General features: G+C 32.9%; 2 protein-coding genes and 1 pseudogene across 3 annotated transcripts; 2 read left to right on the top strand and 1 right to left on the bottom strand.

Moving 5' to 3' along the window:
• The first annotated feature begins 719 nt into the window (after positions 1 to 719).
• On the top strand, positions 720 to 3,301 carry LOC120125707. Of its 2 annotated transcripts, XM_039144068.1 has the most exons (5): positions 720 to 1,436; positions 1,881 to 2,001; positions 2,086 to 2,250; positions 2,722 to 2,803; positions 2,900 to 3,301. In XM_039144068.1, the coding sequence occupies exons 1-5, from the start codon at positions 815 to 817 to the stop codon at positions 3,098 to 3,100; spliced, it is 1,191 nt and encodes a 396-aa protein (XP_038999999.1). In that variant the 5' UTR covers positions 720 to 814; the 3' UTR covers positions 3,101 to 3,301. The 2 variants fall into 2 exon arrangements, with proteins under 2 accessions (XP_038999999.1, XP_038999998.1); XM_039144067.1 differs by having other exon boundaries at positions 1,881 to 2,250.
• A 156-nt stretch (positions 3,302 to 3,457) lies between these two features.
• LOC120125710 lies at positions 3,458 to 7,842 on the bottom strand (annotated as a pseudogene).
• A 2,313-nt stretch (positions 7,843 to 10,155) lies between these two features.
• LOC120125711 (protein RALF-like 34) lies at positions 10,156 to 10,623 on the top strand. The gene has a single exon (XM_039144070.1). It carries the CDS (start codon positions 10,178 to 10,180, stop codon positions 10,568 to 10,570), a length of 393 nt encoding a protein of 130 aa, XP_039000001.1. The 5' UTR covers positions 10,156 to 10,177; the 3' UTR covers positions 10,571 to 10,623.
• Positions 10,624 to 17,340: the final 6,717 nt, after the last annotated feature.

Raw genomic sequence — 17,340 nt, 5'->3', positions numbered from 1 at the left:
TCAATCCCATAAATATAAATCTCTCTAAATAACAAGAACTAATTTTATGAAAACGAGCAACACACAGAGATTAAATGCAAAACATTTTAATTTCTTCCGTTGTAAAAGATAAAAAATAAGAAAATGCCAAAAGTATGAACAATGTGTTCTATCTATGCACCCTTAAATCTCTATCTTCAAACTAGCCTCCTAGTTCTTATTGGTCATTTTTCAACTATATATGGATATGTTCACTAAAGCTCTTTTTCTTTTCGGGTGGCTTTACTGGATATCTGAGATTTCATCTAATAAGAAAGAAGGAATATGCAGATAACGGTGAAATATCATCTTCTTTGAAAGAGACTGCTCTTAAGCCTGTTAAGAAACCGTTTACTGCGAAGTTCGTCCATAGCTTTTCCATCAATGATTTGATGCAGTGTTTTTGGCATTTTTCAATCTCAATGAACCAACACCCTTCATGAGGCTTGTCTTGTATGCAAACAAATCTTTGTACCCAAGAAAATGGATAGATTTCCCAAAAGAATAAATTAACCCTACATGGAGATAAAATTAAGAAAATACTTGAATAATTTAGTTATAAAGAACGGTAAAAAAAAAAAAATCAGCTTTCAGACAAATGCTTTCATTTTCTCCATGACCCTTTTAGACATCCTTGCCAGCAAACCAAAAAAAATCAATATTTTTTGCTCAAAGTTTAGCTCTTTGTGGCACCGTGTAAAGCTAAGCTCTTTGTGGCACTGTGTAAAGCTAAGCTAAAAGGGTAAGACTCTTTGGGTTTGCTGTTTTTTGTTCAAAGTGGTGATTGAGAGAGTTGATGAAGAAAGGGTCTGTTTCTTTGAGCCATCTGGGTACTTTTCCAAGCCCAGGAGCTTCGGATTACCGTGATAATGGTGCGATGGTGAGTCAAAAAGGATGGAGTTCCGAGCGAGTGCCGCGTTCTTCAGCTAACAGCAATGGCGGTAGCAGAAGACACATCAGTGCTTCATCTTTGACGCCTTTTTACAGTGGGAGAACTTTGCCTTCCAAGTGGGAAGATGCCGAGAGGTGGATTTGTAGCCCTGTTTTAGGTTATGGTGTTAGCAAGAACCTAAACTATCAGTATCAGAGGCGGCCAAAGTCTAAAAGTGGGCCGATCGTGCCTCCGGGGATTGCTTTCTACTCTAATTGCTCACCATCCATGAACTTACAAGATGGTGGTGGAAGTGGCAGTGTGAAGAATTTGATGGCGGGGTCTCCATTTTCTACTGGGGTTTTGATGGCTGATGGGGTTTCCGTTCATTATGTTGGTTATAGAGCTACAGTATCCGCTGCAGCTGGCGGCGATAGTGACGGTGAGCAACCTTGTACAGTGCAGAGTGATAGTAATGAGGCACGATCCGCTATTATACCTGGATGGTCAGATTTGGTTTGTGAGTCTTCATTGCCAAGCTCTCAAGGTATTTACTGTTCTTTCTTTGTTTTAAGTATCATTGGTTTGCAATTTCATCTTAGGCTGCTAATGTTTCAGAGAATTTTATCTGCTGATCTGATAATGGAAGCTGAAGAACATGAAGAAGGACAAATCTAACCCGAAAACCCAAATTTTAAGATTGAACGAGTTGCAAATTAGATAATTCTAACAATCAATTACAGTGCTGTTAAACATGTAATCTGTAATGACTAATTGTAAATGATGAAGTCCTTAAAGATGCATCTGGATGTGAAACTTTGAACCCAGAGTGCAAAAGTATCATATGCTAGCTTTAGATATGTTGCTAAGTTCGTTGGAGTGTGTTAATCGAATGATTTAGATGTAAGAAACAGGTATATTAGGGTTAGTTTCCATGTCATATCTGTTCATATTGGCTTCGAACTTCTGGTGTTGTATCAAATTGTTGCAGATGAGAAACTTGAAGAAATCAAGGATGCCAAAATGATGATCAATCATGTAGTTTTGCGGAGGGATATGGCGACACAAATGAGCCCAGATGAGAGTAGCAACCACTCATCTTCGAGAGAGAGGTCTTCCTTTGGCCACTCACCTCCTCCTATCCTTCCTCTTCCCGCTGCGGACAGCAATGACCACCCTTCTAAGCTGGACATCAGAGAAGTGCAGATAGACAAGCGAGCCACCGTTATTAACTGGTCAAAAAGACACGGATCGAGAAGAATCAAGAAAGGCGAGCCAGATTTTGATGACTTCTACCGAAACAGCGCCCCGGCTTCTGTTTTATCCCTGGACATCTCAGAGGCTTCAACAAGCATTTCAAAGTATGTTTTTTTATTGCATTCTTCCTTGATTTCTGTCCTGCATCATCTGATAAGAGAAGGAAAAATTCCAAAATAAACACAACTAATGGATGATATGAATCTTGAAATCCAACAAATACATGTTCTGCTTTGCTTAATGAATCGTAGAATGTGATTTTCACTAGCTCCACGGGGACCAAGATCACCGCTTTTTTCATATAAGATTATATTTCCAATAACTTTCGACAGTTGGGAACTCAAAACTTCCCAACATCATCTATGGAATCCAAACTTGAATGAAATATAGTTTAAGTTCTGTCATTCAATGCTAGTCTTCTATGTTCCAAGGAAGTTTCCAACATTGAGTTCCTAATGGAACTGTATGGTTTCAGGAGAGCATTACTATTAATATCCAAAAGAAACTTGGGAAATAGTTGTTTGTAGAAGTGCTGCATACATAAAGGAGCTTTAAAAAAAAACTTGATTTTGCAGTTTGCAGAGAGAGGAAGCAAAGATCATTGCATGGGAGAACCTGCAGAGGGCAAAAGCCGAGGCAGCCATACGAAAATTAGAGGTTCAGATACACACAACAACTTTGTTTTTGTCTACTTTTTTTTTTCTATATTCAATTGTTTAAACCTTAATTATTTTCCCTGCATTTTACCACCAGATGAAATTAGAAAAGAAGAGATCAGCATCACTGGATAAGATCTTGAGAAAGCTAAGAACATCTCAGATTAAAGCTCAAGAGATGAGAAATTCAATATCAGACAAAGAGGATGAACAAATTCCAAGGACTTCCGCAAAGTTTACATTCTTCCATATTCCCATGAGTTATTTCAGCACTTGTTTCACCTGTCATGGTTTCTAGTTTCTAATGTTCTGTAAATCTGATATGATATCCATGGACTCAAATATTTTCCACCAGGAATTATCTTAGCAATAGAGTACGTGTTTCCGGATTTATTTATTTATTTTTGTCAAACGCCTGCTGGTTTATCTGCTTCTCTACTCTTTCATGTAAAATATCTTAGAATTTTATATTCAATGGTCCAGGATACTGCAGATTTCAGGCTCTTGTTCTTAGCAGACGTGATATATATTTTTTTTTATTTTTAAGGAAATAACATCTCTTATGGTCTTCAATGTTCACTAACCAGAATAGGTTGGTCCTATATATTGCTTTACTGTTTTACAAGGAGACAAACTTCATAAATAAACAATCAAGTATTTGCATATATGCTCAGCAATCGAAACTTAAAATCCAAAGTTTGGTAAAGACAGGGCACCACACGATTTTTAACATTAATTAGATAATTAAATTTGAATATTTGCTACACCATGAAAAGCATCCCACATGACATGGTTTATAGTCAGAATTACTGCCGATCATATCAGGGTAATAATCGAGATCGTTCAACAGTTGACATCCGAGAAAGAACTTCAAAGCTATTCCATGGCCGCTTAGTATGGTCGGTACCGCCAATCTGCTCTTGATGGCCTTGTACTCCCAAAGGCATAACCCCACTGCTAAATAGAAATACATAATACATTAAACAAGTGACTAAAGGAACTTTGTTCTCCATACCAAAAAAGGTAAAAGGAACTCTGTTTCTGTCTAAAAATGACACTCCTAAGAAATGGGTTAAATTTCAAAAATTGCTCAACTTTGTTTGAAAGTGAACCTAAGTCACAAGTTAATTGTTTATGTTGTTTCCCGTATGTGCGTGTGTGTATGTATTTATACTCACATCGTCAAAATGCATGCCTCCATACATCCTATCAAAGGGGCGCATTGGACCACCAAAACCTCTAAATGGTCCAACAGGATTCATCATGAAACTAGGGCCAACGTCATCAATAGGTGTTGCTGAATCTATTGCCACCTGAAAAGCAAGTTTAGACGTAAAATGATAAGAGCTTAAGTCAACATAGGTTGTACGTTTTGATTGCATTTCACAGAGAATAGAAGGTAGAAAGAACAACTAAAACAAAGTGAGCATAACTATAGATGGTCAGGCCCGCTTGCCTATAAACATATAATTTGCCTTCAATCCTTAAAAATTGTGAACCAGATAGGACTAGTTAACCTGATTTAACTATATTGCAGTCGTTGCCAGAGGATTTCAAATTTTTTTCTTCAAGCGAAACTGCTCTTTCTCTAGTTGCAGAGTTTTTCTTCCCTTCTTTTTTAAAATGCATTGCAGATCATCCTATAACCGGTCATGACCACATTTTTTCTATTAAGAAAACATATATCGTCCATAATAACCTTAGTGCATAATGGAATTAACAAATCAATTCCGAGCTGTAAAAATTATAAAGTGCAGTTCTCTAATTAATTCATGGTAGTAAAAAATAATTCTCTCCCCAAAAAAATTCAGAGCATAATCTCAGAAGTGTTGATTTCCATAACTGGAAAACGGATATTATGGTGGGATAAATTTAACAGATCACCAAAGTACTTGGCCAGTTGGCCTGTTTAGCCTCCTATCATGCATAAATTCTTACAAGTACGAATATAAATGGGTATCACCAACCAAACCTCAGATGTAAGGTGGCAATAAAGTACGAGGAAAGCAAATAAAAGCTTGTTTGCATCTACCTGTTGTCCAAAAATCTCGTGAGACCTACGAGATACTCTGTCTGCAACTCCTTCGTCAGCAAAAGTTACAAAACCAAAACCTCTGTGGCCAGATCTTTTGGGGTCCTACATTATAAGAGCATCCAAACCTTCATCAGATGGCTTCAATTCATCTTAAATTTCTACAATGACATTTAGCACCTTTACCTTGGGAATATAAACATCTACTATTCGACCAAATCTACCAAAATACTGGCGCAGATCATCAATAGTAGCCTCCTGGGGAGCCTGCCAACAAATATCTTTCTTCCCATCCCTCGACTGGACTCCCCTCCTAGTTCAACATAAAGGGGAAAAATAACAACATAAGTAAATGTAATTCTGCAAATCAAAGTCGCTGGTAGGAAAGGAACTTACTTCCATACATTGGGCCAGGGTGGTCATATAAGGTAGGAGCACCTACTGCAGCATATCTAGTCGCAGCAGAAATGTAAGCATCATATGCACCATATCCCCCCTGTGACATTCGGACCGTAGGCTTGAAATCATCTTCCTGTCAACATAATATCAAAATAGTGATATTATCCCCCACATATATCGAGTATAAATGTGAAATTTCTAGGGGAATAGAATATCGAAACCAAATTGCACTTTGTCCTGTTCTAAAAGGTCCACTTGGAACTTTTGGGTGGTAAAACAGGTAAATTGTTAAAAACAAAAAAAAAACACTGGCTTGTGACTTGCCTTGGGTGTTGCTCGATCAACTACTACATTAGCACCTCCTAGTTCATGAGTATTGGCCATCAGATTCTCCACAGAACCTGTACATGTAAAACAAGTATCCAACTGTCGGACATAACAAGAGAGGAGGAAAAGAACCAGTATATATATACCTAACTTCGAACAAGTAACAGGTGATTATTAACTGCACAACTGGGATTTTCAATTGGAAAAACAGGCAAGAATATAGCTTGTAGAACTTTAATCTTGAAGACACTAAATAAAATATCCCGAAGGTCAAACGCAAACATGAAAACCATTTGATGCGGACAATTAACTTAAAGGAGATATGCCAGGTACAAGATAAACTGACCTGCACTAGCAAAGGTGATAAAGCCAATTCCACGGTGTGCTTTTGAGACTTGATCCTGTGAAGCACATGCTTAATAATAATCTAAAAAAGTTCCAACAAGAAAGCTACTACATCTACATGCAGCCATAAGCATAACATAGACACATGAACAAATACAGATAGAGAGTACCTTGGGCATGTATAAATCTGTTATCTCACCATACTCCTCAAAATGACTGTGAACAAGAATATACTGATTGTTATGTTAATTCCTCACGTAGCTCACAAAACAAGTCCTAGTCCTTACTTTTTTCTTTACCCATTGAACATGATTAGACAGCTCAAAAAAAGAAAGCCATTGTTTTGTTGAGTAGAGTTGATAAATCATGTTCAGAGAAAAAAGAGCAAAAAGTTAAAAAGACAACACTACCATGAACATATAATTAATTAGCTGACCCTATTCCCATATGTAATGGGGTAAGGGGGAGGTAGGGTAGTAGGCTGCCTCCAACGCCAGGTTGAGAGCAGCTTCCGTAGAAGACCTCTGTTATGAATTGCCCTCAGTGGGACTCGATCCCACGACCACAAGGTTAAGAGCCTTGCGTTCTACCAACTGAGCTAGACGGGCAATTCTTAAACTACCATGAACATATGCTGCACTTAATTACCTCCGAAAGGTTGATTCATCCACAGAAGGTGGGATTCTGGCCACAAATATCCTGGTTACTTTCTTTACAGGTGCTCTCATCTCCTCCTGTCAACGTGAAAAAAAAAATGATGCAATTGGTAAAAAACTAGTTAACCGGTAAGAATTTTCAAAGAAAAAGGCATCTACTGAAGTTTATGTTAAACCTTTGGCGTAGCTATTTTAACTTCCAACATTCTCTCCCCAAGAAAATGCTCTCTCGATAGCACACACTGTGGAAAATAAACACAAGCACTGTTTTTTTATCACATGGTTTAAGGTTAAGGGAAATAAAAACGTGAGTGATAGGGGCAATGATTACCTTAGCATCAGCAGCAGATGCAAATGTTACATAACCAAAACCACGAGATCGGCCTGTGGATCGCTCCTATACAATGAAAAAAGAACATTGATACCAATGAACAACATAAGGAAAAAAAAGTAATTACACGTTTATTTCTACATATCCTCAAAATAACTAAGGTAGAATAATTAAAATTTGAGAGAAATACCAACCCATGCTAATTAAGTGATTGAAATTACATTTTTTTTCTGCATATAAAGCAATTTGAAGCTTTCACAATCCTCCAGTAAAATAAAATCATTGAATATATAGATAAAAGAAATGAGAATAAAAAAGGGGAAAACCTTCATGACAATACAATCTTCCAAATCACCATATTTACGCATATACTCCCTCAAACCTTCAGTATCCACTTCCCACGGGATTCCCAAAACCTATAAAAAATTAATCAAATTCAACAAAATAAAAAAAAATCCAGTAACAAAAACGTAACCTTTCACAAAATTAAGAAGGGGAAACCAACCACAAGCTTCCGGTCCATGGAGAAATGGAAGAACTTGAGCTGAGAAATGAAAATCGTTGAAATCTTCAACACACTCAAAACCAAAGCTCCCTCACAAAGATCCTCTCTTAATAAATCTCTCTCACACACTGTCTCTTCCTCTTTCTCTTCCTGCAAATAAGCACGCGCTCTTTCTCACACACAATCATCAGCAAATACGAAATCAATTTGACAATCTTTATATATAAATATATATTTAAAAAAAAAGAAATTTTTAATTCAGAAAACAGCTGATCAATTGGAGTAGTAATCGACTAGAATTATAGAACGGTTCTGGTTTTCATCTTCCCTTGTTGGCGCTCACTGACCTGACAAGTCCAACCAAAAACCCTAAAATTTGCAGAAGAAGATCCCTCTCCCTCCCTCTCGTCTCGCTCGTTCCCTCCCTCGCCCGCTCCTGCCGCTTTGAGTCGTTAGTCGTGGAGACGCCCTGTTGGGTTCCTTTATTAGTCAACTTGGGCTAAATTTGGTTGGTTATGGCGACCATGAGCGGGCTTTGAATCCATCCAATATCTTGCCTGCACCTTGGGTTAAGCTAGGGTCAACAAAATTCGATTCAACTCGAAAAATTGAATTGAATTTTATTTTAATTTTAAGTTATTCGAGTCAAATCAAATTATCAATTCAGTTTTTCAGTTTGAGTCGAGTTTAAATTTTGAATAACTCGAAAAGCAGAAAATTTGTATGAATTTTTTTATAGATTTACAATTTGATCTCTAATTTCTTATTCCTTCAATTTCTCCTTTATTTTAAGTCTAATTTTTAACAAATTTGAACTACATGCTCCTAAACCATCATAGAATATACATGTACTTTCAATTCCACTCTTGATAATATTTTTTTATTTTTCAATTTAGTTCCTTAATTTTACATGATTTTTATATTTCTTCGATTCATCATTCATTTTAAGGACGTTTTGATCAAATTTAAACCATATGCTCCCCTACCACTATAGATTACTTATGTAACTTTGTATTTTACTCAATTTAATCCTTTGACTATAATTGTTTACAAATTCTTTATTCACATCAATTCTTTAACTCCTTTATAATACTATCATTTAATCTTTTATCCTCAAAACACCTTATTGGAAATATAATATTATAAATATATTTTATACTTTTAGATTGTATGTGATATATTAAATAATATTGTAATGTGAAAAAAATATGGAGAAAAAATATATTTTATATGGTTAGAGAAAATCGAAAAATTGGAATAAATTCGTACTATAATACTACAAATAATTACAATTAAATTTGTATAGAAACTCGAATAACTCGACTCGACTCGAAAATTTTTTAAGTCAATTTGAATTGTAAAATACGACTCATCATATCGAATAACTTGAAATTTTTTACTCGACTCAATCAAATGCTCACCTTTAAGTCCGCTAAGCCAACTCGAAAATTGCCCAGCCTAAGGAAATCGGATGGCCAGTTATTCACCTGCTTTGCGCTAACAATTGGACGGGTAATGTGTGCTTTGGGTTGGGTAAATATGAATAGATGATTTTAGGTTTTAAATTTTTTGAATCAATTCCTATTTGATCAATTTAAATCCAGGTTCTTTTTTGTTTAAATTATTTTTAGATTTTGGATATTTTGAACTTAGGTTTATATTTTAATTTTTTCTGATCCATCCATTATAGATTTAGATTATATTAATATTATATTTTTAAATTTAATTAAATACATTTAAATTGATAGGAATATAAAGAACGATCCTATAATAAAAGATAAAATATTCATATAAATAATTTGAATTTGAGTAATATCGTCTTTAACATATTTATTAATTTATCTAAGTAGAAAATATAATATTTACTGCCATAACCCTATAAGATTACAAAAAAAAAAACTAAAGCAACAAAAATATAAATATTATAGATCAAATTTATTATTATGTGAATTTTTTATGAAAATTTGTTTGTTATTTAAGTTATGGATTAAATAGATAGATTAAAAAATATTGCAAAAAAATATTAGATTTGTGTTTAAGCATATTTAAAAAATATATTAAATCTTAATTTAAACATTAAATATTTACGTGGGGACGTAATTCGGAAGGGACTATTGGATCATGTTCTCTCCCAAAAGTTTAACAAAATTTTGGAAGTGTTAAGGTGAGACAATAATAAATTTAATTTTCATTTTAAAAAATATGTATGTTCTTATAAATTTAAATATTTTTAAATAATATTCTCTATGAATAATATTGAATTCTACCTCTACCTAATCAGACTTAAAAGACTTATAACTTATTTAAGCATTTAGGCATATAAAAAATAATATTTCTAAATTGCAACATTATTATCGTTTGTTCATGTGAATTGCAACGTTAACACCTTTGAGCGGTCCAATCTAATCCCACCACGTCTGGCTTGCGGCCAGCCGCGTCCTCCTCCATCATCCATCTGTCCCATGTGCACCGTGTCTCTTATCATATGCCACATTCCGAAGTACTAAACATTATACTTCAACGAACTTGATTAAGCCAGGTATGATGGACCCACAAACATCACAAATATCAACGGTTAATAACCAATCTAAAACAATGAACCCTAACACACAGAAGATGACAAAGCCCTTCTGATTGGCCCTGGAACCGAAGCACGCGTTAATGGAGGAGGCATTGTTAAAAAGCACAGCTGTAAACCAAACCCTCAAAACCCTACTTTCATTACACTACTTAAACACCCTTCATCTTCTTCAACAAACCTCTGCAACTCGTCACTGACAATGGCTTCACTTCTCGACAAGCTTCTTTTGTCCCTTCTCATCACTTACATTGTCTTGTCGAGCTCCAAAGTCGACGCCCAAGTTGAAGAAACAAGCTTGAAGCTGGTGACCGATGCTTTGGAATGGCCGCTTTCAATGTCACTTTACAGCGACTTAAACGACGATGAAGGTGATGAAGATATAGACGGTGAAGAGGGAAATGGGAATAGCCGTAGATCTTTGTTTTGGAAGAGGATGACGTATTACATATCGTACGGTGCGCTCTCAGCTAATAGGATCCCATGTCCACCAAGATCGGGCAGGTCTTATTATACCCACAACTGTTTCAAGGCTCATGGACCGGTCCATCCTTACTCAAGAGGATGCTCTAGGATCACCCGTTGCAGGAGATGAAGTTAATTATTACTACAAATTTTGGGTTTTTAATGCCCCTTGAAAAGGATTGAACTTTGAGTTAGTAATGTTTATTTTGTGAGAATGTGGAAGATTGGAAAATGATTGAAGTTTCGATTTTGCCCTTTCTGTGTTTTTTTAATGCTTGAATTAGCACTATAATTCTGAAATGATGATATGTAATTTGATTAAACTACTTTATGGTAGTTAATTGTGTCATTGTGTATTTCATTGCTTGTAGTATCTTTGGGAGCACATATTCATGGGTGTTAGATCATGCAAGCTTCATTGGCTTTGCATTTTGTCAAGGGGCTTTAATTCGGGTAAGATCATTGTAAAAAAAAATTGATAATGCTATTAGATATTACTAGAATCTGAGCTTTTAGTATTTATTGAATTTAATTTTTGGCATTGGTGATTGTAGATTATCTGTTGATTAACTGTTTTGATTTGTTATAACCCAATTCTCGCAATGTGATTCACACATACACACTATAGGATGAATCTAATTAATATTATAGGTGTTTAGTACATTAACTACTATTTTTGTTCTATTTTAGTCATTTAATTATTATTTTTTCAAAATCATACCTAATGTTTAGTTCTTATTTCATATTGGTCATCCATTGTTAAATATTAATATTAATATTAATATCAATGTGTCATCATTGAAAAAAAAATCACTTTGGCAGTTTTGCTGATTTTTTAATGGTGGTTGACTAAAATGAAATCAAAACATAATATTAGATATGATTTTAAAAGAAAATAGTTATGTGACCAAAATAGAAAAAATAATAGTTGATGTATTAAACAAGTAATTTAACCTAATATTATGTATCGACATTCGCCGCTATTTTTCATGTATATTTTAAAATCCACTATTTTTTCATGAATATTTTAAAATTTTGGAGAATATAAATGAAGCAATCCACTATGGTTTTCACGAACAAATTAAAATTTTGGATAATAAAAAAATAATGAAGCAATCCACTATTTTCATGAACAAAACATGGTTTGTTAATATTGATTTTGTTTGGCGCGAACCAAATAAAGCAGCTAACAAAATCGTTAAATACAACTTCATATCATTAAACCGCTTACTTAAAAGTTTTCGATGTTGTCTCTGCCTGCTTATTCTTGTAGTGTTCTTTATAGAGACATCCATGGTTCTTTCTGTAGACGTTTAATATGAACTTGATGTCATTGGCTTATGCCTCCACTCATATTCATGTGTATATAATTAATCTCGTTGGTAATTAAGTTTTAATTGGTAAAGGTTTAAATTAAAAAAAAAACTTGGGGGCACAATCCGAACGTATGCTGTAGTTCGTTTCCCAACTTTTTTCTATGGTTGTGTGGATTGGACTTGGAGACTAAACCTAATGGCTATGTTTTATGTTAGTTATTAGTTTCTGGTAGGCTGGACATAAACTATTAATTAGCGATAACACATTTCATGCCCAATAAGGAAAACAAAATAAAAATCCAACACTTGCAATCCTTGAAGTCTCATATAACATAAACTTCCCTCATCTAGCAACTTACTTGACTATCATTCAACTTAATTTGGCCTTTTAAAAGGGTTGGGAGACCTAACACGGAGTTTTCTTTCATGTGATTTTCTGTTTTGATCCCCCTTATCCAAAGAAGTCATAAAGTGTTAGGTACAGTTCAATTTAATCTCACATAAAAGAAGAAGAAGAAAATGCTTTGGAGTTTAAAAGCGAAGTTCGTATCTTATGATACAGGTAATTATTCCTCTATTCTTAGGCGGAAAGATTAGAGAGCTAAACCAAAACCAATTGGTGGAAGTGAGTCCAAAGTTGGAGTAGTGGTGTACCGTCTTTCAATCAAAATTGTTGTTAAAGAGTGGGCCTTCATGACTTTGGACAGCCTGATCCAACCACCAATGATAACAATTAATATAATATACTGACCAAACAAAAGAGCAGCGGCAGCCCCCGGCGGTGGTTGGATTACAATCAACTTCACCTAATCGGCTGTAACTAAATTTGGCGTACTTTCTTATTGTCCCTTTAAACAATTGTTGAGCTAAACCTTTACATTTTACCTGTTATAAGAATTTTTGGATTCTAATATTTTCAAAGAAGGGTGTGAAGTAAACAGTACACTTTCAATGAACTAAAGGCAAATTTTCGTTGGCTCAAATCTTTACTGCCATGTAGATCAGCTGACAATTACAGCTTGGCCATAACATAATCTTAATGTAGTCTTTATTTTCTTAAAAAGCATTTTTTAAAAAAGAAGAAAGAAAAAAAAAACTTGTTAAACGTGGGGATTTGTGAACTTGCCTTCTTCTTTCGTTCTCGTGAACAGTCTCTAGCAAAAAATCACTGAAGAATTGAAACGGGGCAAAACCAACAGGAAGATAATAAGCTTATGAGCAGGGGCGGAGCGTACTTAAGAATAACGAGGTCTTGCCCCTAAAAATTACTTTTTAAATATATATTTATATACATATAATATATATTAAAATATTAAATTTGATATCCTCAAGAGACGTGCATAATAAATTATTAAATTTAAGTATCCTATGGATTTATTAGTTGGTCGAGAGATTAAAAATATTTATATTATCTTGTCTTATGTAGGTTCGAATCTCAATATTTACATTAGAAATGTAATAATTCCATACTTAATTAAAAAAAATTATTGCCCCAAGAAATTATGTATATTGTTTTGAAATTTGGAAAATACTTAAATATTATTTATTAAAATCAATTAATATTTATTTTTCGTTTTCATTTTTTATTTCAAAATAAAAAAAAATTATATGTTTTTCTCTCTTTGGTTCATCTTCTTTGAGTTGATGTCTTTAATCAAATTATTAAGTATTTCATTTCAATTGAAAGATTTTTTAAAATATTTTTAATTCACTAGATATTTATGATTTTATTTTTTAATATATATTTATTATGTGAGTTCGTGAATTTTTGTCTCTAAATTTTTTTTGGCACACACATACACATATATATGAAAATATTTTTAAATATTTCTAAATATCTTAATTATATAATTTTAAACATAATTTTTAAATTTTATCGATTAAATTTATATATTGTGTGAATTTGTTGTGAAATTTGATGAATGTATTTATATAGTTATATTTTATAGATTGTGTAAAATCATAGAGAAACGAAAAAGATTAGATTCTTTTTTCATAAAAAAAAAATTAATAATATAGAAATTAATATTTCATCGAAAAACTTTAAGGCTTGAACATCATAGTTATAGTTAATCTCCTTCTATATTTTCAATTATTGAGGTTGAAAACATTAATATTTAATTTATAAAACCTCATCTCAGGTTACCTAAACCAATACAAAATATAAAAAAAATAAACCAATACAAGAATATTCATGTAATAAATAAGATGAAATTTAACGAGCATACTTGAATACAATTTCATATCAAATTTGTCACACTAGTTATTTATTTTCTCAAAAAAAATATATCATAAACGTTATTAATTTTTTTTAATATGCATAGTTTTTCTAAATGACCACATCAAAAAATAATATTATTGTGCCACAGTTCGTTGGCATAAAATCAAGCAAGGTAGAGTGGCTGCGCCTGACCACTGGCTCTCCTCTTAGGCGGGCTAATACGGCCGAGCCGAGATTCCATGAACCATCGGGGCTTACATGGGCATGAGGTCATATAGGAGTCAAGGAAGAGGTCCCTACTAAAAGTGGGATGGCTTCATATTTTTGTAATGGACATTGACTAATGGAACACTCAAAGCCGCGGCTGGTGCATTGCATAATTTCTGCTAGGTGTGCAATTTGATTTTGTTGGTTTGCTTCACCTCCAACTTCATATTTTGTTACGCATTAAAATTTATGAGTCCACGGTCGTCGCACCGTCTATGTCAGCTACAGATCAATGTATCATTGGATTACGTCGGTCATGTCTAATTTAAGAAACCGACAAAATTACACTTCTTCAATTTTTTTTCTTTTTTAAAATTTTAAAAAATTAATTTATGTTTTCCAGTTCGATGGATTTTTTATTGTGTAAAGTAGGTTAGGGTGGTGATATAAAATATAGTATTAATATAACATAATTCTTTGATATATTAAATTTATATCAAATATTAAATATTTTTAAAATATGATTATAAAAATAATAAAATATAAACATAGATATGGTAAAGTCTAACTATTAGGTAGCAGGGCTCGTTTTAAGCTTCCCATATGTCCAAACGATTTTTGAAAGCATGTCGTTTCCGAATAATTTGAGTATCGGTTTATAATAAAACGTGATTCGAGACGTTATCAATATTTGATTAGGGTATAATTGGGCACCCAAAAAGTAGTTGTCATTTTAATAAAAATATTAATCTTAATTAAAATAACAAATTTGTGGTATGTGTTACTAAAATTTGAGTTCGGGAATCAGTTACGTTTGGGTAATGATTAGCACCCCACAGCGCCCTAAATTGATACCTAGTCGATTAATTAGTTGTTTTTACAATAAAATTTAAGAATTCGATTCTAATTTAATTTAGTATCTCATACAAGTAATATTCCGTGAATTTTAGGACGAAACACAATAATATTTAACTATTTTCTACCGAGAAGAATCGACCTTTCATGCCTTAAAGTAGTTGATTCTTACTCCAATTGAAATAAGAAAATATTATAATTACATCCTAAAGTTCATTATTAATTCAAAATAACAACACAAAAAAAAATTAAGAGAGAAAATGATGATATCTAATGATTTTCAATCGAGAATAAACGACATCTTATGCCTTAAAGCAGTCATTTATTACTCCAATTGAAATGAAGAGATATCACTATTTCGTTTAAAATCCAATATTTATTCGAGTGAAAACGATAATAACTAATGATTTCCAATTGAGAATAAATGACTTCTCATGCCTTAAAGCGGTCATTTATTACTCCAATTGGAATGAAGAGATATCACTATTCCGTCTTAAAAATAAATATTGATTCGAGAGAAAACGATAATATCTAATTATTTCCAATTGAGAATTAATGATCTCTCATGCCTTAAAGTAATCATTTATTACTCCAATCGAAATGAAGAGATATCACTATTTCGTATTAAAATTCAATATTGATTCGAAAGAAAACTATAATATCTAATTATTTCCAATCGATAATAAATGACCTCTCATGCCTTTAAGCAGTCATTTATTACTCCAACCTAAATGAAAAGATATTACTATTTTCAATATTAATTCGAGTGTTATTTATTTTGAAATCCCATTGAAAAACACATGCAAAAATAAAACAAATTAAAAGCATACATCAAGCAAGTATAATTAATTATTTATTTTACCAGCATTTAAGGAGAATAAGGATGTTAAATTATTTAAATACATCGATAATAGACTTTAGATTCGATCTAACAGTCTTTTCTCGGTGAACTTAATTAGAAGAACGTGGTCTTTTTCTCAATCCCCAAATTTTAAAAACATATTCAATTTAATTCGTGTCACTTAATGGGATAGACTTTCATTTTAAAACTATCGAAAGTAACTTTCTTATACGTTAAGACAATCACTTATGGCAATATTAAAATGAACGAATATTACCCTTAGTCAAATTATTTTGATTCGAGTCAAAAAGTCTTTATGAGGGTATCGTGCAAAAATAATTAATGATTAAAATGAAATAACATGCAAAAATTAAAATAAAACAACATGCAAATAGGACTAAAATATAAACAAACAAATCATCATGTCAAAAATTAAAACAAAATAAAGTGCAAAAGTGACTAAAATGAACAATTTTAATATTAAGAGATAAATTACAAATGATAAAAATAAATAAAACATGGGGACCAAATTAAAATAAAATAAAATTGCAGGCTAAATTAGATTAAATAAAAAACATATTATAGTTCAAAATATAAATATGATGAAGTTACAGGGACCATTTCATAATTATTCATTTTTAGCCTAAAACATGTTTTTTAATAAAAATGTGTAAATTACCTAATCAGTCCAGAAATATTAAAATTAAATAAATCATCACTACACATGACCAAAATATAAAAATACACTAAACATAGAGGGACTAAAAAACAAATAACCATAAAAAATATAAAGCATGCATAAAAATAGATAAATAGCATATTCAGTCCTTACAAGTGACCAACATGCAAAAACACGCTAAACTATGGGAGACTAAACAACAATTATCCCAAAAATATACAACATGAATAATAAACGGGTAAATAGCATAATCAATCCCTATAGATGACTAACATGCAAAAAAGGTGCTTAAGTTAGAGGGACCTAAGCGTAATTTTCCCCTAAATTTTTTCTCTATATACCACTTTTCTTTTCTTTTTTTAATTTCATTGTAAAAGTGATTTAAAACCCAAAAAATATATATGTTTTTTTCTCTTCTTTCTTCAGTCGACCCACTGTCGGCCGCCACACACGGCGGTCGAAACACCTAAATCGACCAAAAAATTCCCTAAGGCTGAGATCTACACCCCTAGCACGAACCTAAGGCCTAAACCACCTAGAAAGCCTCCTAAAGACCCCAAAAACCCCTTCAAAGCTTCGACTTTTTGCCTTCTTCGACCACCGCGAAAGATGAATTGGATGTACAATTCAACTTCCCCCTCAGTATGGATCTACTCTCAGCTCTTTGTTTCTGTTTTGTTTTGTAAATGCTTGTGCTTTTTTTTATTTTCTTATGTTGTTTCGAAACCAAAAAATACAAGAAAAAAAGAAAACCTTGAAGTTTATGCTTTATTATTTTTTA

The sequence above is a fragment of the Hibiscus syriacus genome, unplaced genomic scaffold (genome assembly GCF_006381635.1).
Source record: "Hibiscus syriacus cultivar Baekdansim isolate YM2019G1 unplaced genomic scaffold, ASM638163v2 tig00110437_pilon, whole genome shotgun sequence".
NCBI lineage: Eukaryota > Viridiplantae > Streptophyta > Magnoliopsida > Malvales > Malvaceae > Hibiscus > Hibiscus syriacus.
This window is presented reverse-complemented; position numbering and strand designations above follow the sequence as displayed.

What these genes read in the sequence shown, in the direction of transcription:
- LOC120125707 (XM_039144067.1), top strand. Translation starts at nt 815, where the DNA reads ATGAAGAAAGGGTCTGTTTCTTTGAGCCATCTGGGTACTTTTCCAAGC. An exon ending in GCTTCAACAAGCATTTCAAA is followed by an intron (nt 2,251 to 2,721) that starts GTATGTTTTTTT and finishes TTGATTTTGCAG; the next exon opens with TTTGCAGAGAGAGGAAGCAA. An exon ending in CAGCCATACGAAAATTAGAG is followed by an intron (nt 2,804 to 2,899) that starts GTTCAGATACAC and finishes TTTTACCACCAG; the next exon opens with ATGAAATTAGAAAAGAAGAG.
- LOC120125711 (XM_039144070.1), top strand. Translation starts at nt 10,178, where the DNA reads ATGGCTTCACTTCTCGACAAGCTTCTTTTGTCCCTTCTCATCACTTAC.